This window comes from Xyrauchen texanus, chromosome 17, assembly GCF_025860055.1.
Source record: "Xyrauchen texanus isolate HMW12.3.18 chromosome 17, RBS_HiC_50CHRs, whole genome shotgun sequence".
In the NCBI taxonomy this organism is placed as follows: domain Eukaryota; kingdom Metazoa; phylum Chordata; class Actinopteri; order Cypriniformes; family Catostomidae; genus Xyrauchen; species Xyrauchen texanus.
The window spans coordinates 8,640,325-8,659,157 of NC_068292.1; the positions used below are offsets into that span (position 1 = coordinate 8,640,325).

Below are 18,833 nucleotides of genomic sequence, written 5' to 3' on the forward strand. Positions count from 1 at the left end.
CATTTATTAATTATTGACCTATTCGTCCATATTCTTGAATGTCTCACCCTGTAGATCTTGCTCTTTACCCTGCAGTACTTCACATCCTCCATCTTGAGAACAGACTGGCACTCTTCACAGCACACAAGGCCGTGACAGCTGCTGGGTGGCGAACACCTACTCCTGCACACCACCGTGGAGTCCACACACATGCAGCTGGTGCAGTTGTCATAGCTGAAGGATGTGCCATTCTCATACACCTCACTGTGGAACAGACAGCTGCCAAATGACAGGTCAAACACCTTCCTCTGGCCTACAGAAGACAAACAGCACCCTATCATTTAACATTTCTCATGTCTGGACCGCCACCAGTGTGCAGCATCCACCTGGATGATGCGACAGCAGCCATAGTGCACCAGTACACTCACCACACACCAGCTATAGACCCAATTAATGCATGGGGATTAATATGCAATGATTGAGAAGGACCAATGGTGGGAATTTGGCCAGGACAACAGGGTTACACCCCTACTCTTTACAAGAAGTGCCCTGGGGATTTTTAATGACCAAAGAGAGTCAGGACCACTGTTTAACATCTCATCCGAAGGACGGTACCTTTTTATATAAGGTATATAGTTTCCCCATCACTATACTGGGGCATTAGGACCCACACACATCACAGGGTGAACACCCCCTTCTGGCCTCCCTAACACCTCTTCCAGCAGCAACCTTATTTTTCACCAGGAGGTCTCCCATCCAGGTACTAGCCAGGCTCAACCCTGCTTAGCATCAATGGGCAACCAGCCTCAAGCTACAGGGTGATATATCTGCTGAATACTTTGTTCATGTTAGTCAAGCCCCCAAAAAGGACAAAACATAAGGGCCCTCTTTTAAGAGTTCATTAATTGCAGTGTAACCATAAGTCATAAGTGCAAAGTCAGTGGGCATGGCCATGACATTTTGGTATTATCAGGCAAGTATGCGCTAAGTCTAGGTGCAAGTAGGTTTGGCGAAATTGCCCGCGAAATGTGGAAAAGGGCTGGATTTAGTGCCATTGAATTCTCAGGTTAAATTACAGGGAATGTAAATATTATTGTCATTTTCATCTACTGACACACAAATTATGTAATTAACACTGACTGTATCGACACAATTCACTTCTACTGGTCGATTTAGATTATTTTATTCATGTATTCAAACACGAAAATTAAACCAAAAATATTTCTAAATTCAAATGACACTTTAAGCGAAACAAAAATATAATCAAAATAACAAAGTGGTACAAAAATCATACCAAATCCAAATATTTTAGTCTCTCCTTGTTCTGCCAATCTCAACAACAGGTGGAAAATTACTAGTAGGCTACAACTTAAATAAAAAAATACAATTGTAAATATACAATAATCATAATCATAATAATACATATAAACATAACAATAATAATACAAATAATAAAAATAAAAAAAACATGACCTCTAGAAAGTTTAATCCAAATCTCAATCATTTACCATATTTCCCATACAATACACCCACAGTTTACATGCCTACACCCACAATAGCGCAAACACTCCCCCACACAGCTACTTGTGTTGGCTCGAAAATTGCACTTATAATTAGAGCTCTCACAAAAATTTTATAGGACATTGTGCACGCTCAAAGCACGTAGCTAGGCAATTTGTGCACTCACGAAAATAGAGCCCTAGGGCTGGGTAAAAAATATATTTTCAGATTAATTTCAAACTTCATTTGAGCAATTACAATATTGATTCTTAAAATCCCAAGATTGATCTTTTCCTCTATGCACAACTCTCAAATCACCTGCATGTTCAAGATTTACATATCAATGTAACTACTTGTAAACAGTACAAAATTATGCATAATGTAAACAATAAATATTTAAGTATATACTGTACATGCAATGTGTATTCAATTATTAAAGTGCAAAAAGTAATCTTTGTTATTGTATTATTTTTTAAAACATATTTTCCCTTTTCCTTTGCCAAAATCGTTCCATAATAATGAGGCATAATAACAGCATAGCCCCATCCATGGACGCACAGAAATCTGAGCAAGTAAAGAAGTGCACTTAATTGTAGACTTCATCTAGCACGTTTATATAAAAAACTATTGAAACAAGGACAGAGGAAACTTTATATGGAGGCTTGAGCGAGGATGTACAGGTGGATTAGTGTGGAAAAATCTTTTGTGTCGAACACCTGACGCACAAATAAATTCTCCTCCCCCTTTACATCTGACACAAAGTTTTAATTCATGTTTCATCGCTGTTTTAACTAAATGTAATTGTCACATACTTCGACATTGCATCTTGAGTTATTAGGATTTATTCTTAATATATCAAATAATGATATTTGAACAACATTACGGCAAGTGCTCCAAGGAAATGCAGCTGAGGCAACGCTCTGAAATGACGCTTCAACGAGTGGGACATTTCACATGAATTCCTCTGTCCTCATTTCCAAAGAGGGAGCTGACAGGACACGGTGGAAAGGGACAGTTTTAGAAACATGAATCCAATAGACGAGAGTCGCTCAACTGTTTTTGATCAACAACTGACAGTAAAGAACATAAGAAATATTCAAATAGACATCATAAATAGAGTTCATGCATTACTGATAGCTGACCGTTGTGGCCATTTTACAACATTTTAAAGTCATGTTCTTTAGAGTTTATTAGACATTTGCCGATATTCAATAATAAGGTATATCATGATAATTATCATGCACAATATTGTCATCATGAGCGATTCAAAATACCATGAAAATGTCTAAATAACCTATTAAACAAATTGTTTTGATTTTTCAAATAAGGTCTGATAAAGCAAAATAATTGTTTTGTTATCTTTTCATTTAAAAACTACAAAACAAGTATGAAAATCTTGTAATTAAGAACAACAATAAAGTTGAATTATCTTTCAACCCATTTTGTAATTCAACACAATACCATGATAATACTGTATACCGTGATAAATGCTTCAGCAATTATCATGATATCAACATTTGATACTGTCACATGCTTTGAGTATATAAAGAGACAAATACAATAAGAAAACGACGTTGTGTGGAAGAAGCGACACTAGGGGTCTCTGCCTTGAGTGCCGAATATACATCTGATCTATGAAAAAAGGCCAATGAGAAGTTGGCGGACAGAATTTGCATGTCCCTCCCCCGGACGTACGGGTATAAAGGTGGGGAAATGTGTCCGTTTCATTCAGAAATTTTCTTCGGAGCCGATGGTTGTGTATGCAGTGAGCTGCGAGTCACACACCTGTTCCTTACCTCTGATCGATAGTGCTGTTGGATCTACGGCGCACATCAGTGGCTTTCTCCTTCTCTGCACGGCAGTGCAGTTTGCCCCTGGGCGCTTCGACAGCGCAAAACTTAAAAGAGTGTTACATAAAGAGGGATTTTCTCTAAAAGAGTAATTCTCTCTAAAAGAGCAATACACAGCGGCGTTGAATGTCCTTTTCAGGACGTGTCTTTGTAAAGATGCCTTTCCACCCCTGTGTAGTTCCTGGATGTGGTAGAGTGCTCTCCGCTTCAGACGGCCACAGGCGCTGTCTCGTGTGTCTTGGGCTGCGATCACAACGAGGCAGCGTTTGTGGATGTTTCATGTTCTCACTGCGAGAACATGACCATGGCAACTTTGCGGTCACAGCTTTCCTTCAACCAAAGGAACGGCACTCCAGCCACCCCCGCGTCGCTCCTTCTTCCACGGGATTGAGGACGATGCGGCGGGCGATGGAGGTGCATGGGTTTACGGCGATTCCCCAGGTGGATAGGGCGGTTGCGATCCACCTATGCCCCGAGACACTTTACCCCTGGTTTGTGATTACAGCTTGTTTCCTGTCGCCGCTTCATATACACACCGTCTATGAGACCACAGAGGTGGTAGTGTGCAGCGTCTACTTATGCTTGTGCTGCTCTTATCATGGACACGATTGGCCGAACAAAATGCTTGTTCACCTAACACTGAAGTTTACCTAATCATTAATATGGATATAAAGGCTACTTCACCCCAACTAAAAAATAGTCGACTAGGCGACTAGTTTGCAAGGTATGTTTACTCTAACGCATCTACCACTTATTCCAACGTGATTGACTTGATTGTGCAGTATCTCACCTGATAGAGTTTTGGACTTTGGACTCCAAGGCTCAAGCCCAGTCAAACATGCTTAAAACTAAACTGAAAGTGTAATGAAAGTGTCATAGAAGCAACACAAAATGACATGGTTGCTTCAGAAAATGTACTTTTCATGTTGCATTTGCTTTCAGAACACAATTGTTTAGGTGTAGGCGTTGGTAAGGAGGTCTGTTTTGTTCAGCTCTCATTTATCTTTTAGGAAACTATCGGTTTGGTTTAGGTTAACCCTCTGGGGTCGATGGACGCGCAGGCGCGTCCTGCTGGATATTTTAATTTAATTACAGCGGAAACAACTTAAAATACTCATTTTTGGGTATAAGACATCATTAGAAACTATAAAGGGTCTACTTTTATTTGTGTACACTCACAATAACAACAAAACCTTGTGCTTTTGTAAAATAAAAAAATAAAAAGGGTGAGCAGTCTCTGTGTTCATGAGCATATTTTAGAAACACGTCACAAAAATGAACTGAAAATCCGCAAATACTTTTCACACAAACGTGAAACATATGTCAAAAGAAAGCTTAAAATGTATATTTTTAAACAAAAATATTCAAATTTAAAACAAATATTCTCCTACAATGTAATCTGTATGAAACAAAGCGATGTACATTTTCTTCTGGCTCAACTCATTATCTCTAATTTGATCACACCCACCAGCAGATCGCACCATTCATACGCTAATGTGCTGAGACAATCAAGGGAAATGTGCACTCCCCCGACGGTGAGGTTTAATGTAAACACAACACAGCTCAACTTTTCTGCGTCTTTGTAATGATACACATGCGATCAAACTCCTGGATATTGAGGAAGAGTTAACATTTTCCTCAGAAGAAGAGCAGGACTCCGATGAACATTTGTATTTTGAAGAGAGACTTGATCCAGCCGAGGATACAATTTCAGACGATTAAGTCCTTTCTTTTTCATTAGCTGACATGCTATTTTATATAAACGGACATATTTTACTAGTTTTTTCATTTTACTCATTATACTAGGGACTGTTTCCAGACTTTCCAGCCAGGATTCAGAGTATTGACATTTGAAATATGTCCTAATAAGCAAGTTTTTTGTTACATTTAAATGCTGTTTCAGCTAAAGTAGATATTTAAATTGTATGCTGTATGATATAAATATGATATGTAATATGATATAAAAATAATATGAATGTTTAGATTATATTTTAACCAGCGTTTATGCCGCCTTATTATCATCAACAAAGCTTGTGCTTATGTGTTCAGGTTAAATGAGTAAAATACACTTTAAATATGCCCATATTAGAAAATCATCATATTATAATGATTTCTAAAGTATCATGTGACACTGAAGACTGCAGTAATGATGCTGAAAATTCAGCTTTGATCATAAATTGCATTTTACAATATATTCAAATAGAAAACTGTTCTTTTTTAAATTGTAAAAATAGTTCACACAATGTTTTTACTGTAAAAACTGTTTTACTTTTACTGTATCAAATAAATGCAGCCTTGGTGAGCAGAAGAGACTTCTTTTAAATGGTAGTGTAGATATAAAATTAAGTCTTTATGTAAAGAAAATGTATAGTCAGATTACTTCTTTTAACTTAAAACTTGATTTTGATCATTAAGTCTCCTCACATTCATTCTCTATCCCTCATTGATAGGCCCAGGGGAGGCGTCTTTGTCTCTTCAGGTGTAAATTACCTTCATATTCATGATCGTTCACGCCTCCTTGCATATTACCTTTCAACACTAAAATTGTCTTACAAAAGTTCAATTACTACATTGTTTGTATGAATGAGTGATCAGGATGGTTTTCACATCATTTTGTAGCAAAAACTCTAGGCTACAAGATCCAGTTCTCAAAAGTCTTGTGGACAAATATTTATTATGTGTTATATGGCCTTATTTCGATGACTTAAAATTTAGTTTTTTCAAAAACCAAGCATAAATGTTATTTTCTCAAGAATACAAACCTGTACACACATGTTGCTCACATATTATTGTAGCCCAGTTTATGCTGAATACAGTGCTATCAGACTTAATCCATTAATATGTTTTTAAGCAACTGAAAAAAGCACAAATGTCAAGGCATGTCAAAACTTCTCCAGGGCTCAAAACACCCTCAGACCCCAGAGGGTTAAAGTTTTTTGTTAGGGAGGTGCTTTTTACTCATTATAACATCCCTCTTTTCACTCATTTCACTAGGGAAACTACAGCAAAACGTATGATAGCACCTCATTTTTGTTTGCAAAATGTTTGCCATGCTCATGCAAATTTCATGAGATAAGGCTGGAATTTGTACATTTTAAAAAAACTAAAACGTGACCAAAATGATAAATAAATCATGGCAACATTTGTAAAATCAATATTTTGATAATCTGATAATCTTTCCCTCTTCCTAAAGCTCACATTCAGTCTGCTTTTACATTGACAATTCAAAAAGATGTGGGCACTATGAACTGGCATTGTATGGAGAGAGTTGCATAAAGATTCTTCAATTATTTCTACTTTTGTGTTTCACAGAAAAATAACAGTTCCCCTTCTGTCGCTCTCTCCACGTTGTGTCAGAGAAGCGACACTAGGGGTCTCTCTTGAGCGCCGATATTCACCTCTGAACTATGAAAAAAGGCCAATGAGAGTTGGCAACCAGTATTTGCATGTCCCGCCCCCGGACATACGGGTATTTAAGCGGCGCAAATACGGGAGTTCATTCAGAAAATTTCTTCGGAGCCGATGGTCGTGTCTGCAACTGCTGTGTGTACACACCGAGTTCATGCTATCCCTCTGCTGCATGCTGTTGAATTCTACGGCGCACAACAGCGGCTTTCTCCTGTTGCACGGCTGTGCACTTCCTGCCCCTGGGCGCTTCGACAGTGCAGATTAAAGAACTCTCACAAGTTTTTTTCATAAAAGAGTGATTTTATTTAAAAGAGTAATTTCCTCTAAAAGAGCAAAACACAGCGGCGTTGAACGTCCTTTTAAGGACGCGTCTTTATAAAGATGCCTTTCCGCCCCTGTGTTGTTTCTGGATGCGGTAGAGTGCTCTCCGCTTCAGATGGCCACAGGCGTTGTCTCGTGTGTCTGGGTAGCGATCACACCGAGGCTACGTTTGTGGATGGTTCATGTTCTCACTGCGAGAACATGACCATGACAACGTTGCGGTCGCGGCTTGCTTACAACCGTTTGCCCCCCGTGTTGCTCCTTCTTCCCACGGGACGATGAGGACGATGCGGCTGGCGATGGAGGCGATTTGGGGATGGCAGTGGGTGCAGCTCCGCCGGGTACGCCCCCTCGGTCCACCCGCACCCCAGCACGCTCGTTGATTCCCTTCCGTGCTCGAGGCGGCGGCGACTCGCCTCACAGCCAGTCTGCCGACCCTCTTGTGATGGAAGCAGATGAGCTCGTCGCGGCATCGGAGGGCGTGGTATCTGATGCTGAGGACTCCCCTGGGCTGCCGCTTTCGGGCCTGCACGCCCAGGCTGAGGCCGACGCACAGATGAAGGACATGCTTTCCCGGGCAGCCAACAGCGTGGGCTTGGATTGGAACCCTCCATCCTCCCCACAACCATCACGGCTGGACGACTGGTTCCTGGGGTCTGGTCGCCACTCACAGCCTCGCCCCCCGGTTCCGTTTTTCCCAGAAGTGCATGACAAGCTGACGTCTTCGTGGAGAGCACCCCTCTCCACTCGTCACACCACCACAGGCTCGTCCGCCTTCGCCAACCTCGACGGCGGAGCGCGCCACGGGTACGAGGCGATTCCCCTGTGGCTGAACATGGTCGAGATGCGTGAAGCCGACAAGACTCGCTTCCTCAACGCCCCTGTCTCCCAGTTCGGCCTCTTCAGCGACACCATCGAGGACTTTTCCCAGCAGTTCTCCACGGTAAAGAAGCAGACGGAGGCCATCTCTCACATCATGCCTCGCCGCAAGCATGCTGCCATGGCCCATGCCCCGTCTGCTCGCCGAGGGCATCCTCCCGCGGCCAGAAGACAAGCTCCAGCTCCGCCTAAACCCGGGCCCAGCTCTCAGCCCCAGCGTTGAGCAAACTGCGGGAAGCACACGCCCCCTGTCTCACGGACCCCCTCGAGGACCGGGAAGGCTCCCAGGCGCTCCTGAGACAACGCACCCAGAGCCCAAGACGTTAGCTCCGGAGGTGGTAAGACCGCTCCGTCCCCCGGTGGAGGGCCGGGAGGAGAATCCTTTGTTTCTTCATTTGCCGCACCCCCTAACAGGGGCTGCGATACCCAAATTCTCAATAAAAGAGCTATTTCCTTTGTCTCTGGGGCACATGGCCCGCAAATGCCGTTCTCACGGCACTCTGCTTTCAGGCCTCAACAGTCCCGGCTCCATGGACACGGTGTCCCCGCCTTCAGCCTCACGACTGTTCCCCGGCCGGCCGGTTCAGACGAGTCCAGAGGATGCCAGCATCAGACCTCCTCCTCAGTCACGAACCCGCCCCCTGCCGGATGTGCAGAGCAAGGTAAGTGCTTTGAGTTTATTCTCAGCACCAGAGCCTCTGGACACCACGTTGCCTCCTGACGCCGCGTTACCTGTTCCGCACTGCGGCGAAGCTCCGCTGGGTACGTCCAAAAAAACTCGTCCCCTTGGTGCCCCTAGCACGGAGTTTAGAGGCGTGGCTTTCACTGCCCAACCCGTCACGCTGGCTGCACCGGACCATTCAACTCGGTTACACAATTCAGTTTGCCAGGTCTCCGCCCCCCTTCGTGGGCGTACATTTTTCCGCAGTACACGGCCAACATGCCCATTCCCTGGGTGAAGAAATCGCCTCCCTTCTATTAAAGGATGCGATAGAGCCTGTCCCTCCAACCGAAATGAAGAAGCATTTCTACAGCCCTTACTTCGTTGTACCCAAGAAAGGTGGTGGCTTACGACCGATCTTGGACCTGCGAATTTTCAATCGGACCTTGTCCAAACTCCCGTTCAAAATGCTCACCCAGAAACAAATTCTATCTGGCGTCCGGCATCTAGATTGGTTCGCAGCGGTAGACCTGAAGGACGCGTACTTCCACGTCTCAATTCGCCCTCGACATCGACCCTTCCTACGGTTCGCGTTCGACGGCCAGGCGTATCAGTACAATGTCCTCCCCTTCGGCCTGTCTCTGTCCCCTCGCGTCTTCACGAAAGTCGCAGAGGCAGCTCTTGACCCGCTCCGAGAAGCCGGCATACGCATACTCAATTACCTCGACGACTGGCTCATACTGGCCCACTCCCGAGAGTTACTATGTGCAAACAGAGACCAGGTGCTCAGCCACCTCAGCCATTTGGGGCTTCAGGTCAACTGGGAAAAGAGCAAGCTCTCCCCGGTCCAGAGCATCTCTTTTCTCGGTCTGGAGTTAGACTCAGTCTCAATGACAGCACGTCTCTCCAACGAGCATGCTCAGTCAGTGCTGAAATGCCTCGCTTCCTTCAAGCCAGGCGCCGTGGTTGATGCATATGAGACCACTTCAGCACTGGCTTCGGACTCGAGTCCCAAGACGAGCATGGCGCCGCGGCACGCACAACGTAAAAGTTACTTCTGCCTGCCGCCAAACCTTCAAACCCTGGACAGACCTCTGCTTTCTAAGGGCAGGAGTACCCTTGCAGCAGGTGTCCCGATGCGTTCTGGTCACAACCGACGCCTCCAAATTGGGTTGGGGCGCCGTGCGCAACGGGCGCGCAGCCGCAGGCCGGTGGAACCGAGGCCGCTGCGCTGGCACATCAACTGCCTAGAGCTGCTGGCTGTTTTTCTGGCCCTGCAGAAGTTTCTCCCGTTAATTCGGAACAAACACGTCCTAGTCAGGACAGACAGCACCACGGTCATAGCCTACATAAACCGCCAAGGCAGAGTACGCTCCCTCCACATGTCACAGCTCGCCCGTCGTCTCCTCCTTTGGAGTCAGCAGCGACTCAAGTCACTGCACGCCACTCACATCCCCAGCAACCTCAATGTGATAGCGGACGCGCTGTCAAGACAAAGCTTGCCCGGCGGAGAGTGGAGGCTCCACCCCCAGTCGGTCCAGCTGATTTGGGACTGGTTCGGCAAGGCTCAGGTAGACCTGTTTGCCTCCCAAGAAACCTCCCACTGCCTGCTCTGGTATGCCCGGTCAGAGGCTCCCCTCGGGGCAGCCTTCTTGCACAGTTGCTATGCAAGGTCAGGGAGAACGAGGAGCAAGTCATTCTGGTAGCCCCTTACTGGCCCACCCGGACTTGGTTTTCGGACCTCTCGCTCCTCACGACAGCCCCTCCCTGGCGAATTCCCCTGAGGAAGGACCTTCTTTCTCAGGGACGGGGCACGCTCTGGCACCCGCACCCAGACCTCTGGAACCTCCACGTCTGGCCCTTGGACGGGATGCGGAAGATCTAGCTGGCCTACCATCGACCGTCATAGATACAATCAATCAAGCCAGAGCCCTCTCTACCAGGCATCTTTACGCTCTAAAGTGGCGTCTGTTCATGGACTGGTGTTCTTCCCGAGCCGAAGACCCGCAGAAGTCGCGCAGTTAGGTCAGTGCTCGTGTTTCTTCAGGAGAGGCTGGAGAGGAGGCTGTCCCCCTCCACCCGCAAGGTGTATGTCGCCGCCTATCGCGGCCCACCACGACACGGTAGACGGCAAGTCTCTTGGTAAGCACGACTTAATCGTCAGGTTCCTAAAAGGTGCCCGGAGGATTACTCCCTCCCGGCCTAACCTGTTCCCCTCCTGGGATCTCTCGGTCGTCCTTACGGGACTCCAGAGACCCCCCTTCGAGCCGCTTGACTCAGTTGGACTCAGGGCCCTCTCTCTCAAGACCGCCATGCTGATCGCGCTCGCTTCCATCAAGAGGGTCGGGGACCTGCATGCGTTCTCTGTTAGCGACGCTTGCCTGGAGTTCCGTCCGGCAGACACTTTCGTGATCCTAAGACCGCGACCGGGCTCCATGCCCAAGGTTCCTACCACACCCTTCAGGGATCAGGTGGTGAACCTGCAAGTGCTGCCCCGGGAGGAGGCAGACCCAGCCCTTTCACTGCTGTGTCCAGTACACGCTTTGCGTATTTATCTGGACCGCACACAGAGCACCAGACGCTCTGAGCAGCTCTTCGTCTGCTTTGGGGGACAGCAGAAAGGGAACACTGTCTCCAAGCAGAGACTCGCCCACTGGGTTGTCGACACCATTTCCCTGGCTTATCACACCCAGGCCGTGCCCCCCCCTTGCGGGTCCGAGCCCACTCCACCAGGAGTGTTGCGTCCTCATGGGCACTGGCTAGGGGCACTGCCCTAGCAGACATTTGTAGAGCAGCGGGCTGGGCAACACCTAACACTTTTGCGAGATTCTACAATCTCCGAGTTGAGTCAGTATCGTCCCGTGTTTTCTCAGGTACCAAGCCCGTAGAACTCAGTAGCACGCCCACGATCTGACCGAGTGAATCGCTTGCACCTAGCGCCCTTCCCCCTAACCAGGGGAAACAGTGCGCCTTCATTCCCAGGAGATCCCAGGATTGGGACACTGGTTGATTCCTCCCTAGCCCTCGTGGGTCGCAGTTCAGTGGAGGAACTCGCCGACCCAAGCCACTGCGGGTACCGCAAGCTACCCTGTACTGGTATAGGTGCTCCACAGGTAAGGCCTCTTTCGGACTCCCCCTGTGTGTAACACCACGGTTCTGTCCCCTCTGGCGAGCGGACTCCCGTGTTTCCCTTAGGCAGTCACGGCTGCCTCGGTTGCCGTGCTGTATGTTCCCCCTCTATGAGGCTGGATCCACCACCGCACCAACTTTTCCACATAGGCCCTAAGTCAGGCCTCTGATGGTTTTGCCACTTAAACTTGCCTCCCTCTCGGGTAGGCGTGGCCTCCACAGGGTCTTCTCCGCCCTGAATAAGGGCTAAGACCCCCTTCCCTCAATGCGTGTAAGGGCCCCGGCCTTAGTGGCTCTATCGCGAGAAACATAGAGAGAAAGAGGCCTGGCCAGGCTTGGCCCGTTCCCAGATTGGCGGCCAGCACCTTGTTCCCCCTCCAGGGTAGCGATAAGGAATCCTGATGGCTTAAATGGGGCATTAGGGAAGGGTACGTGCAGCCTGATACAGTTGGTCGTCCTGCACGTAAGAATACCTGCTCGCTCCTGTATCAGCAGTTCACGTACACGGCTCAGCGCATGGCACTTTTATAAGTCGACCCCTAGTGTCGCTTCTCTGACACAACGTGGAGAGAGCGACAGAAGGGGAACGTCTAGGTTACGTATGCCTCCGTTCCCTGATGGAGGGAAGGAGACGTTGTGTCTCCCCTGCCACGTCGCTGAGCCGAGCCACTGTTGTGGCCGGACCATTTCCGGCTCCTCAGAAAAATCCTGAATGAACTCCCGTATTTGCGCCGCTTAAATACCCGTATGTCCGGGGGCGGGACATGCAAATACTGGTTGCCAACTCTCATTGGCCTTTTTTCATAGTTCAGAGGTGAATATCGGCGCTCAAGAGAGACCCCTAGTGTCGCTTCTCTGATACAACGTCTCGTTCCCTCCATCGGGGAACGGAGGTTACATACGTAACCTAGACGCTTTGGAATGTCAAGTGGTTGAGTAAAAATAAAAGAATTATAATTTTATGGGTGAACTATTCTTTTGAGAAGGATGTCTTAGTTACAGTATTGTGTGGCAGTTTGCTTTTTGAATGTCTTGCTGTAATGCAGTTACAGAATATTAGCTAAATTACAGGAAAACCATTGGGTTGCTTTTACCATGTGCTGTTCACACATACCATCAGTATGGACATTTCTAGGTAATGATACATCTTCTTATTAAGAGAAATTGCCAGAGCAAAATTTACCAGTATTTTCAATAAGGTTGTGTTCACACATGACCTCTTCCAGAAAATTACCTGCAAATTTCAGGTTAAAGGCTGTATGTGTGAATGGGGCTTCTATCTTGGACGTAAATAAGAATTTAATATATCTAGGTGATTGTTTTACTAACTCAGTGTAGAACTGTTTGTTCAATGGCTCAAAATGTAATGTGACTTGCAAAGTGCTGTAGGAGACGCTTGGCCAACGGGAATGGTCAGCATCTGATAACGTGAAATGTTCCTTTAATAATAATGCCGTGTGTGTGGCGTTCTTTATTGTGAATAATCAAGAATTGAAGTTGGCGTGAAATGGAAATATCTTACCATGACATCTCGGGCAGCACTGACCAGAGAGGGTGTGAGTGAGATGAGATGGACAGGAGAGAACTGGACACACCACTTTACGACACATACTGTGACCTCCCTGAAAAAACACGACACAAACACTATTACACAAACAAGGTAAAGAAAACAATGGGTCATTCCTAGGAATATCATAAAATATTAATACACGTTATTTTCTCGATATGTTTTTGAGGTATTGATATATTAACATTAACCGACATTTAAATTAGAAGCCTAATTTGTGTGCTTTCCAATTCATTGTGTTGGGTGTTTCTAAAGTAATTACTTAATTTTTAATTGAAAAAAGTAAAGTGATTACTTTAAATTTTTCAGTAATTTAATTACTGATGTAATTGTATTAAATACTTTATAGACTCTAGAACAATTCTATATTAAACAATAATTAATTTTAAATTGAAATTTAACATCTAATGTTAAAATATATGTTTTCTAATTTAGAGCTGCCACCTTAAATTATTTGGCCAGTTCATTAATAATTTTAGATTTTATATTATTTATTTGAAAGAATTAAAAGACAGTTTCATGTCTATTCTTGAATTGTTCATCTGGTCAGGTTGATAAGAGTTTTAGAAAGTAATTAGTAATTTTTACACTTTAAAAGATGTAATTAGTAGTTAGTAATTAATTACTTTTTTTGAGTAACTTACCCAACACTGACTGTAAGTTGGCCTTCTGGTTTAATAGCTTAGGGAGACCACAAGAGGGTGATATAACATTTACTGTACTTGATACTGAAGGACGCATCGATGCAGTGGAGGTGGAAGTCCAAAGTTGTGAATCTAGTCACCATACTGAAATGTTATGGAAGTTTATGTATGACGTATGAAACTGGTGTAACTGTGTAAACTCAACGATTGGAAATGGCAACATTTATTATCCATTTTCTCTGTATGTATTCTTAAAAGGTTTTCATACGAGCTGTCAAACCACAAAAAGACATCCTTGTACTTGATAATACATTGTGTAGGCTATATGAAAAATACATACAATATATCATCCAGTGATGGTTAGAGTAAAAAATCTTTGTCCTTTGATAATGATTTGGGTCGAATTTAATCGGAAACGATGCGAGTTGAGCTCTGTGGTGATGCAGAATTTTAAGCAGACTCCGGAGTCGTAGCTGGACAACAATAGACTATGAGCGGCGATGTGCGAACCTTTACAGAAACAGTTTCTAATTTTAGAACGTGCTCTTTTCTTGCTCCAGATGCGTCCAGTGTGCGACCCCCTTTAATTTACCCCACCACTCACACTTTACCAAAGTTGTGTTGAGAAATATATATGAAGAAACAAACACTACTGTGCTATGAGTAGAGCTATTTATATCTGAAAAAATGCCAATATATATTGATAATCATCTGGAAAATATTCTAATAATCGATGTATGAAAAAAGGCATGTATCCCAAGTCTAGTCGTTTCACTCAACTACTGTATATACTGAATATAAGAAATATTTTAACATATTTAAATAATGAAGGTCATCACCTAAACTGAGGACAGCATCACAGTTACCCACAGTGGGATGATTTGGACGTTATAAAGTGTTCCAGATCTGTCTGTTTTGTCTGTTATCGGCTGCAGTCTGTGAACAGTTAATTCAGACATACTTACAGTGCAGATGCATTTGATACAAGGATTCCCTTCAGGGTGAAACTCCTCCTGTTCTTTATATAGACGCCCCTCAAAAACACATCCTGTGAACAGCCAGCATATAGACAAGAACTGTGAGGAGAATCTGGAAGAACGCTACTTTAAACTACTTTAGTCCATGTAGGTTATTTGATCCTAGAAGTGAAATGATTAAGGACATACTGTATTTTGTACACAATATGCAGAATGCTGTTTATATCATTTTGAACACAGCATGTTTACGAGTCTCGATTTCAAAAGTTATAAAACAGCCAGGTCTGCCAAACTCACAACCAATTCTCATAATTTAAAACTCTGCTTTAAAGGAATATTCCAGGTTCAATACAAGTTAAGCATAATATTGATTACCATAAAAATTAATTTTGACTCGTCTCATAAAAAAAGGAAAAATCGAGGTTACACTGATACTCTAACAATGGAAGTGAATCGAGCCAATTTTTGAAGGGTTTAAAGCAAGAAATGTGAAGAATATAATGTTATTAAAGCATTTACATTTATTCTTCTGTTAAACCTCAAGTTATCCTGATAAACCTGAACACTCACATAGTAATATTCACTCACCAGGGCAGGATGGGCAGCATTTCTTCGGGTGGATTTTGGGGTTCTTACAGTGAATGACGCACCTCATTTCTGCTTCAGTGACGACACCTTCCTGTCCAAAACAAAATCAAAATATACCTTTCAATGTTTCTCTTCAAATGCTTGATTTTGCATGTCTCCTTATCGGCCCAGCGACTACCTGGAGCCCCCTTCCTAGGTGCCGGACCACACCCCTTTCCTGGATTCCCCTCCCCAACCGCTAGACACGGCCCCTTTACTGGACCATCCTCCCTGTCTGCAAGACCCCATTCCTACTGCCTACGCCCTCCTGGTCTGTCTACTGCCCTCCTGCCCTCAACTAGTTTGCTCTGCCCGGGTCCCCTCCCTGGACCGCGCCTCCTGCCCCGCCTTGGAGCGCATCTCTTGCCATGCCCCAGTTTCCCGCTCCCACCGTCCCCTGGTCTGCTCTTCCCTGGACTGTCCCACCAGCTTCGCCCTGGCCTGCAGCTCCCTTCTACTTTTGGACTTGTGTCTGTTTTCTTTTATTGAACTACCTACCTTTATTTGTCTTTGTTCAGGTTGGGACACCTGGAAGTCATCCCATAGAAACCCATAGGGGTAGTGTCAGGTTCCCGACACTCTTGTGAAGTTTTTGTTCAGTGTTGGGAACCTGTCACCAGTTTTTCTGTTTTAGTTTTCCTGTCTAGCACATGGCTTTTGTATGTTTCTTGTCACCATGTGCTCCATCTCGTTTCTGGACCCCACCCCCTTGTTTGTCTTGTTATTGATTAATCTGTTTCACCTGTTCTCCATGTTTGCCTTGTGATTTTCCTCTCTATACATTTTGTCAGTTACCTATTGTGTTTGCCAGTTCCTGTCTGTGTTTGTTCTTGTACCTGCCCTTGCCTTTGCCTGTTTTGCCTGTGACTCTACCCTCCCTGGAGTCACTCAGCACGCCCTGGATTTGAACTCATGACTCCAGGTGTGGTAGTCAGCGTCAATACTCGCTGAGATAACCAGGCTCCCCTTTGCAGCACTTAATTAACATACAATGCACCCACTTGCACTGGCACAAAAAATGTGCTTAAAATTAGCACTCACACAAAAGCTGCATGATCGTTGCACACATCGCTGCACCAAGCACAGCCACACAAATAGAGCCCAATACTTTTTATAACCTTTATGACAATGAGAAGCAAACTGAAGGAAAAAACATTGAAGGAAAACCAGCTGAACCTCACCTGACAGCTGTATGTGACACAAGGTTTGACAGGGCTGATCCACTGATGGGAGCTGTTGTACAACTTCCCTTTCAGATGACAACCTGCAGAGAGACAGAGAGAGGAAATCATGTGGTGAACACACTATCAGGATACATTTCTATTCATGTCATTAAAATTAGGCTATCATTTAATCCTCATATTATAGTAATGGCAGTCTATCAAAGACAAATTCTATACATGAACATCAACTACAGATTAAGATTTCATTGAGATCAAATTTACTAATCTATAATTCATTATATGAAGTAAGCATTCGTGTTATGATTATTATAATGTCTTGAAATGTTGAATTCTTCAGAGGTCTTCATTTTAAAGAAGACAGTGAAAACCTTGGATGAACTCTGACCTCACTTAAAATCAACCAAACAAAATATCTGCCAGATGAATGAACTTGACATGACAGGAATGAACACACAACAACAACCTAAACCAAAAAAATTTAGTAGTACATGCAGTAGTCACTCTTGTCCATAGTGTGGCAGTAGTGCTAAACACACACAATATGACTTTAACCCTCTATTGCCAGCATTATGAAATCATTGTTTAAAAATGTTTGATTCACTTTTCTTGTATTAAATTGACCTCATTACTAAAAAATTTACAAAATGTAGAAAAATAATAATTTTATATAATAATTTTAAGTATGATTGGCAACATTAAAATAAATTATTCAAAGACATGTTTTTATTTATTTAAATATTTGAAGTGAACATGAGTCACTATACATTTTGAGGATGTCAAAATACAAAAAGTGTTAAATTGGGATTTCTGAGGTGGGGGAACCCTAAAAATGGTTGATGTCGCAGTCATGACATTTACACAAGAAAAAACACACACAAAATAAAAATAAAGGTTGAATCAACATTTATTGGAGTACACACATAAATATACAAATAACAGTAAAAACTTTTCCAATGTGTTGGTCGAGTGGTCTTTTGATCTATGTTGCATGTGAGTATACCCTTCGTGTATACAGCTTTTTCATAAACTAAGAAAAATCACTACTGTGTATCAGTGGAAAGGGTGAGCAGTTGATTCCATATTACATGATTTCTATGAAACAGAGATCGGATCACAGCGCGAAAAAGAAAGGAAAAGTGTGTCTATGCGGCTGGTCTCGTGCCACTCTCGAATATGCTGCCTCTACCAGTGTCTGTAACGGACTAGGCTGCATTTCTCAAAATCATCATAAGCCATTGATCATAGAAATTATCATACAAATCATCTTAGAATTAAGGGCTGTTTCCCAAAATCTTAAATTAAGTAGCACTTGAAAATGGTTGTAGATCTGCAAGTGTTCTGGAATAATCATAGAGCACTTAAGTGCATCGTAATGACATTATGTTATGCAGACACCTGCAGGACATGTGCAAAATTACAATGCATACAATTAAATACAGTGAGTTAATGTTCAGATTCTTTAACTTTATGCAGTAGCCTAGTATACAGTGACAATTATACACATTTTTTTAATGTAGTTTATATATATTTAAATAGATTATAATTATATCAATCTGCTTATGTCAACTACATGGGTATGTTTTATTATATTATATATAATAGCGTAATATAATTTTATATAATTTAAAATGAGGTCATAAAAAAATCTGCCTATTGTAAATCAAAAGATGACTTGTGTCAAAGAATTGTGTGCAGAACCTCGTAGTTGGTACAAAGTGGTTGATTGATTGTATTACAAATTAAATTCAGAGGCAATGGAGATGTTATATTTAAGAGGAATACTGTCTATCTTTGCTCGTATTTCCACCTTACTCTTCTACAACATCCTCATCTTCTTCTTTGACACCCAAGGACGCTGTTACCTATATCGCAGCCTTGTGCTGCATTGATGTCATTAGTATCATTTTGGTAGCAGATGTCCATTTGATCAGTGAATATATGTACTGTACATGCACCCCACATAAGTGCTTCCATCGGCCTATTGTGCACTTGCAACACAGTAAACCTCATTATACAGTATTATATATACAGTATTTATATACACACTACCAGTCAAATATTTGGGGTCACTTGACTGAAATGTTTCTCACGATTGTAAGATCTGAAG

General features: G+C 43.6%; 1 protein-coding gene across 1 annotated transcript in view; it reads right to left on the reverse strand.

The window, feature by feature from the left end:
* LOC127658161 (BMP-binding endothelial regulator protein-like) overlaps positions 1-18,833 on the reverse strand; it is a 36,509-nt gene that overhangs the window by 9,058 nt on the left and 8,618 nt on the right. Inside the window, exons 4-8 of the mRNA XM_052147291.1 lie at positions 16,724-16,806; positions 15,504-15,594; positions 14,904-14,986; positions 13,250-13,349; positions 48-292 (exon numbers count right to left, since the gene is read on the reverse strand). Coding sequence (XP_052003251.1) covers positions 48-292; positions 13,250-13,349; positions 14,904-14,986; positions 15,504-15,594; positions 16,724-16,806 — 602 coding nt within the window. The remainder of the gene's footprint in view (positions 1-47; positions 293-13,249; positions 13,350-14,903; positions 14,987-15,503; positions 15,595-16,723; positions 16,807-18,833) is intronic.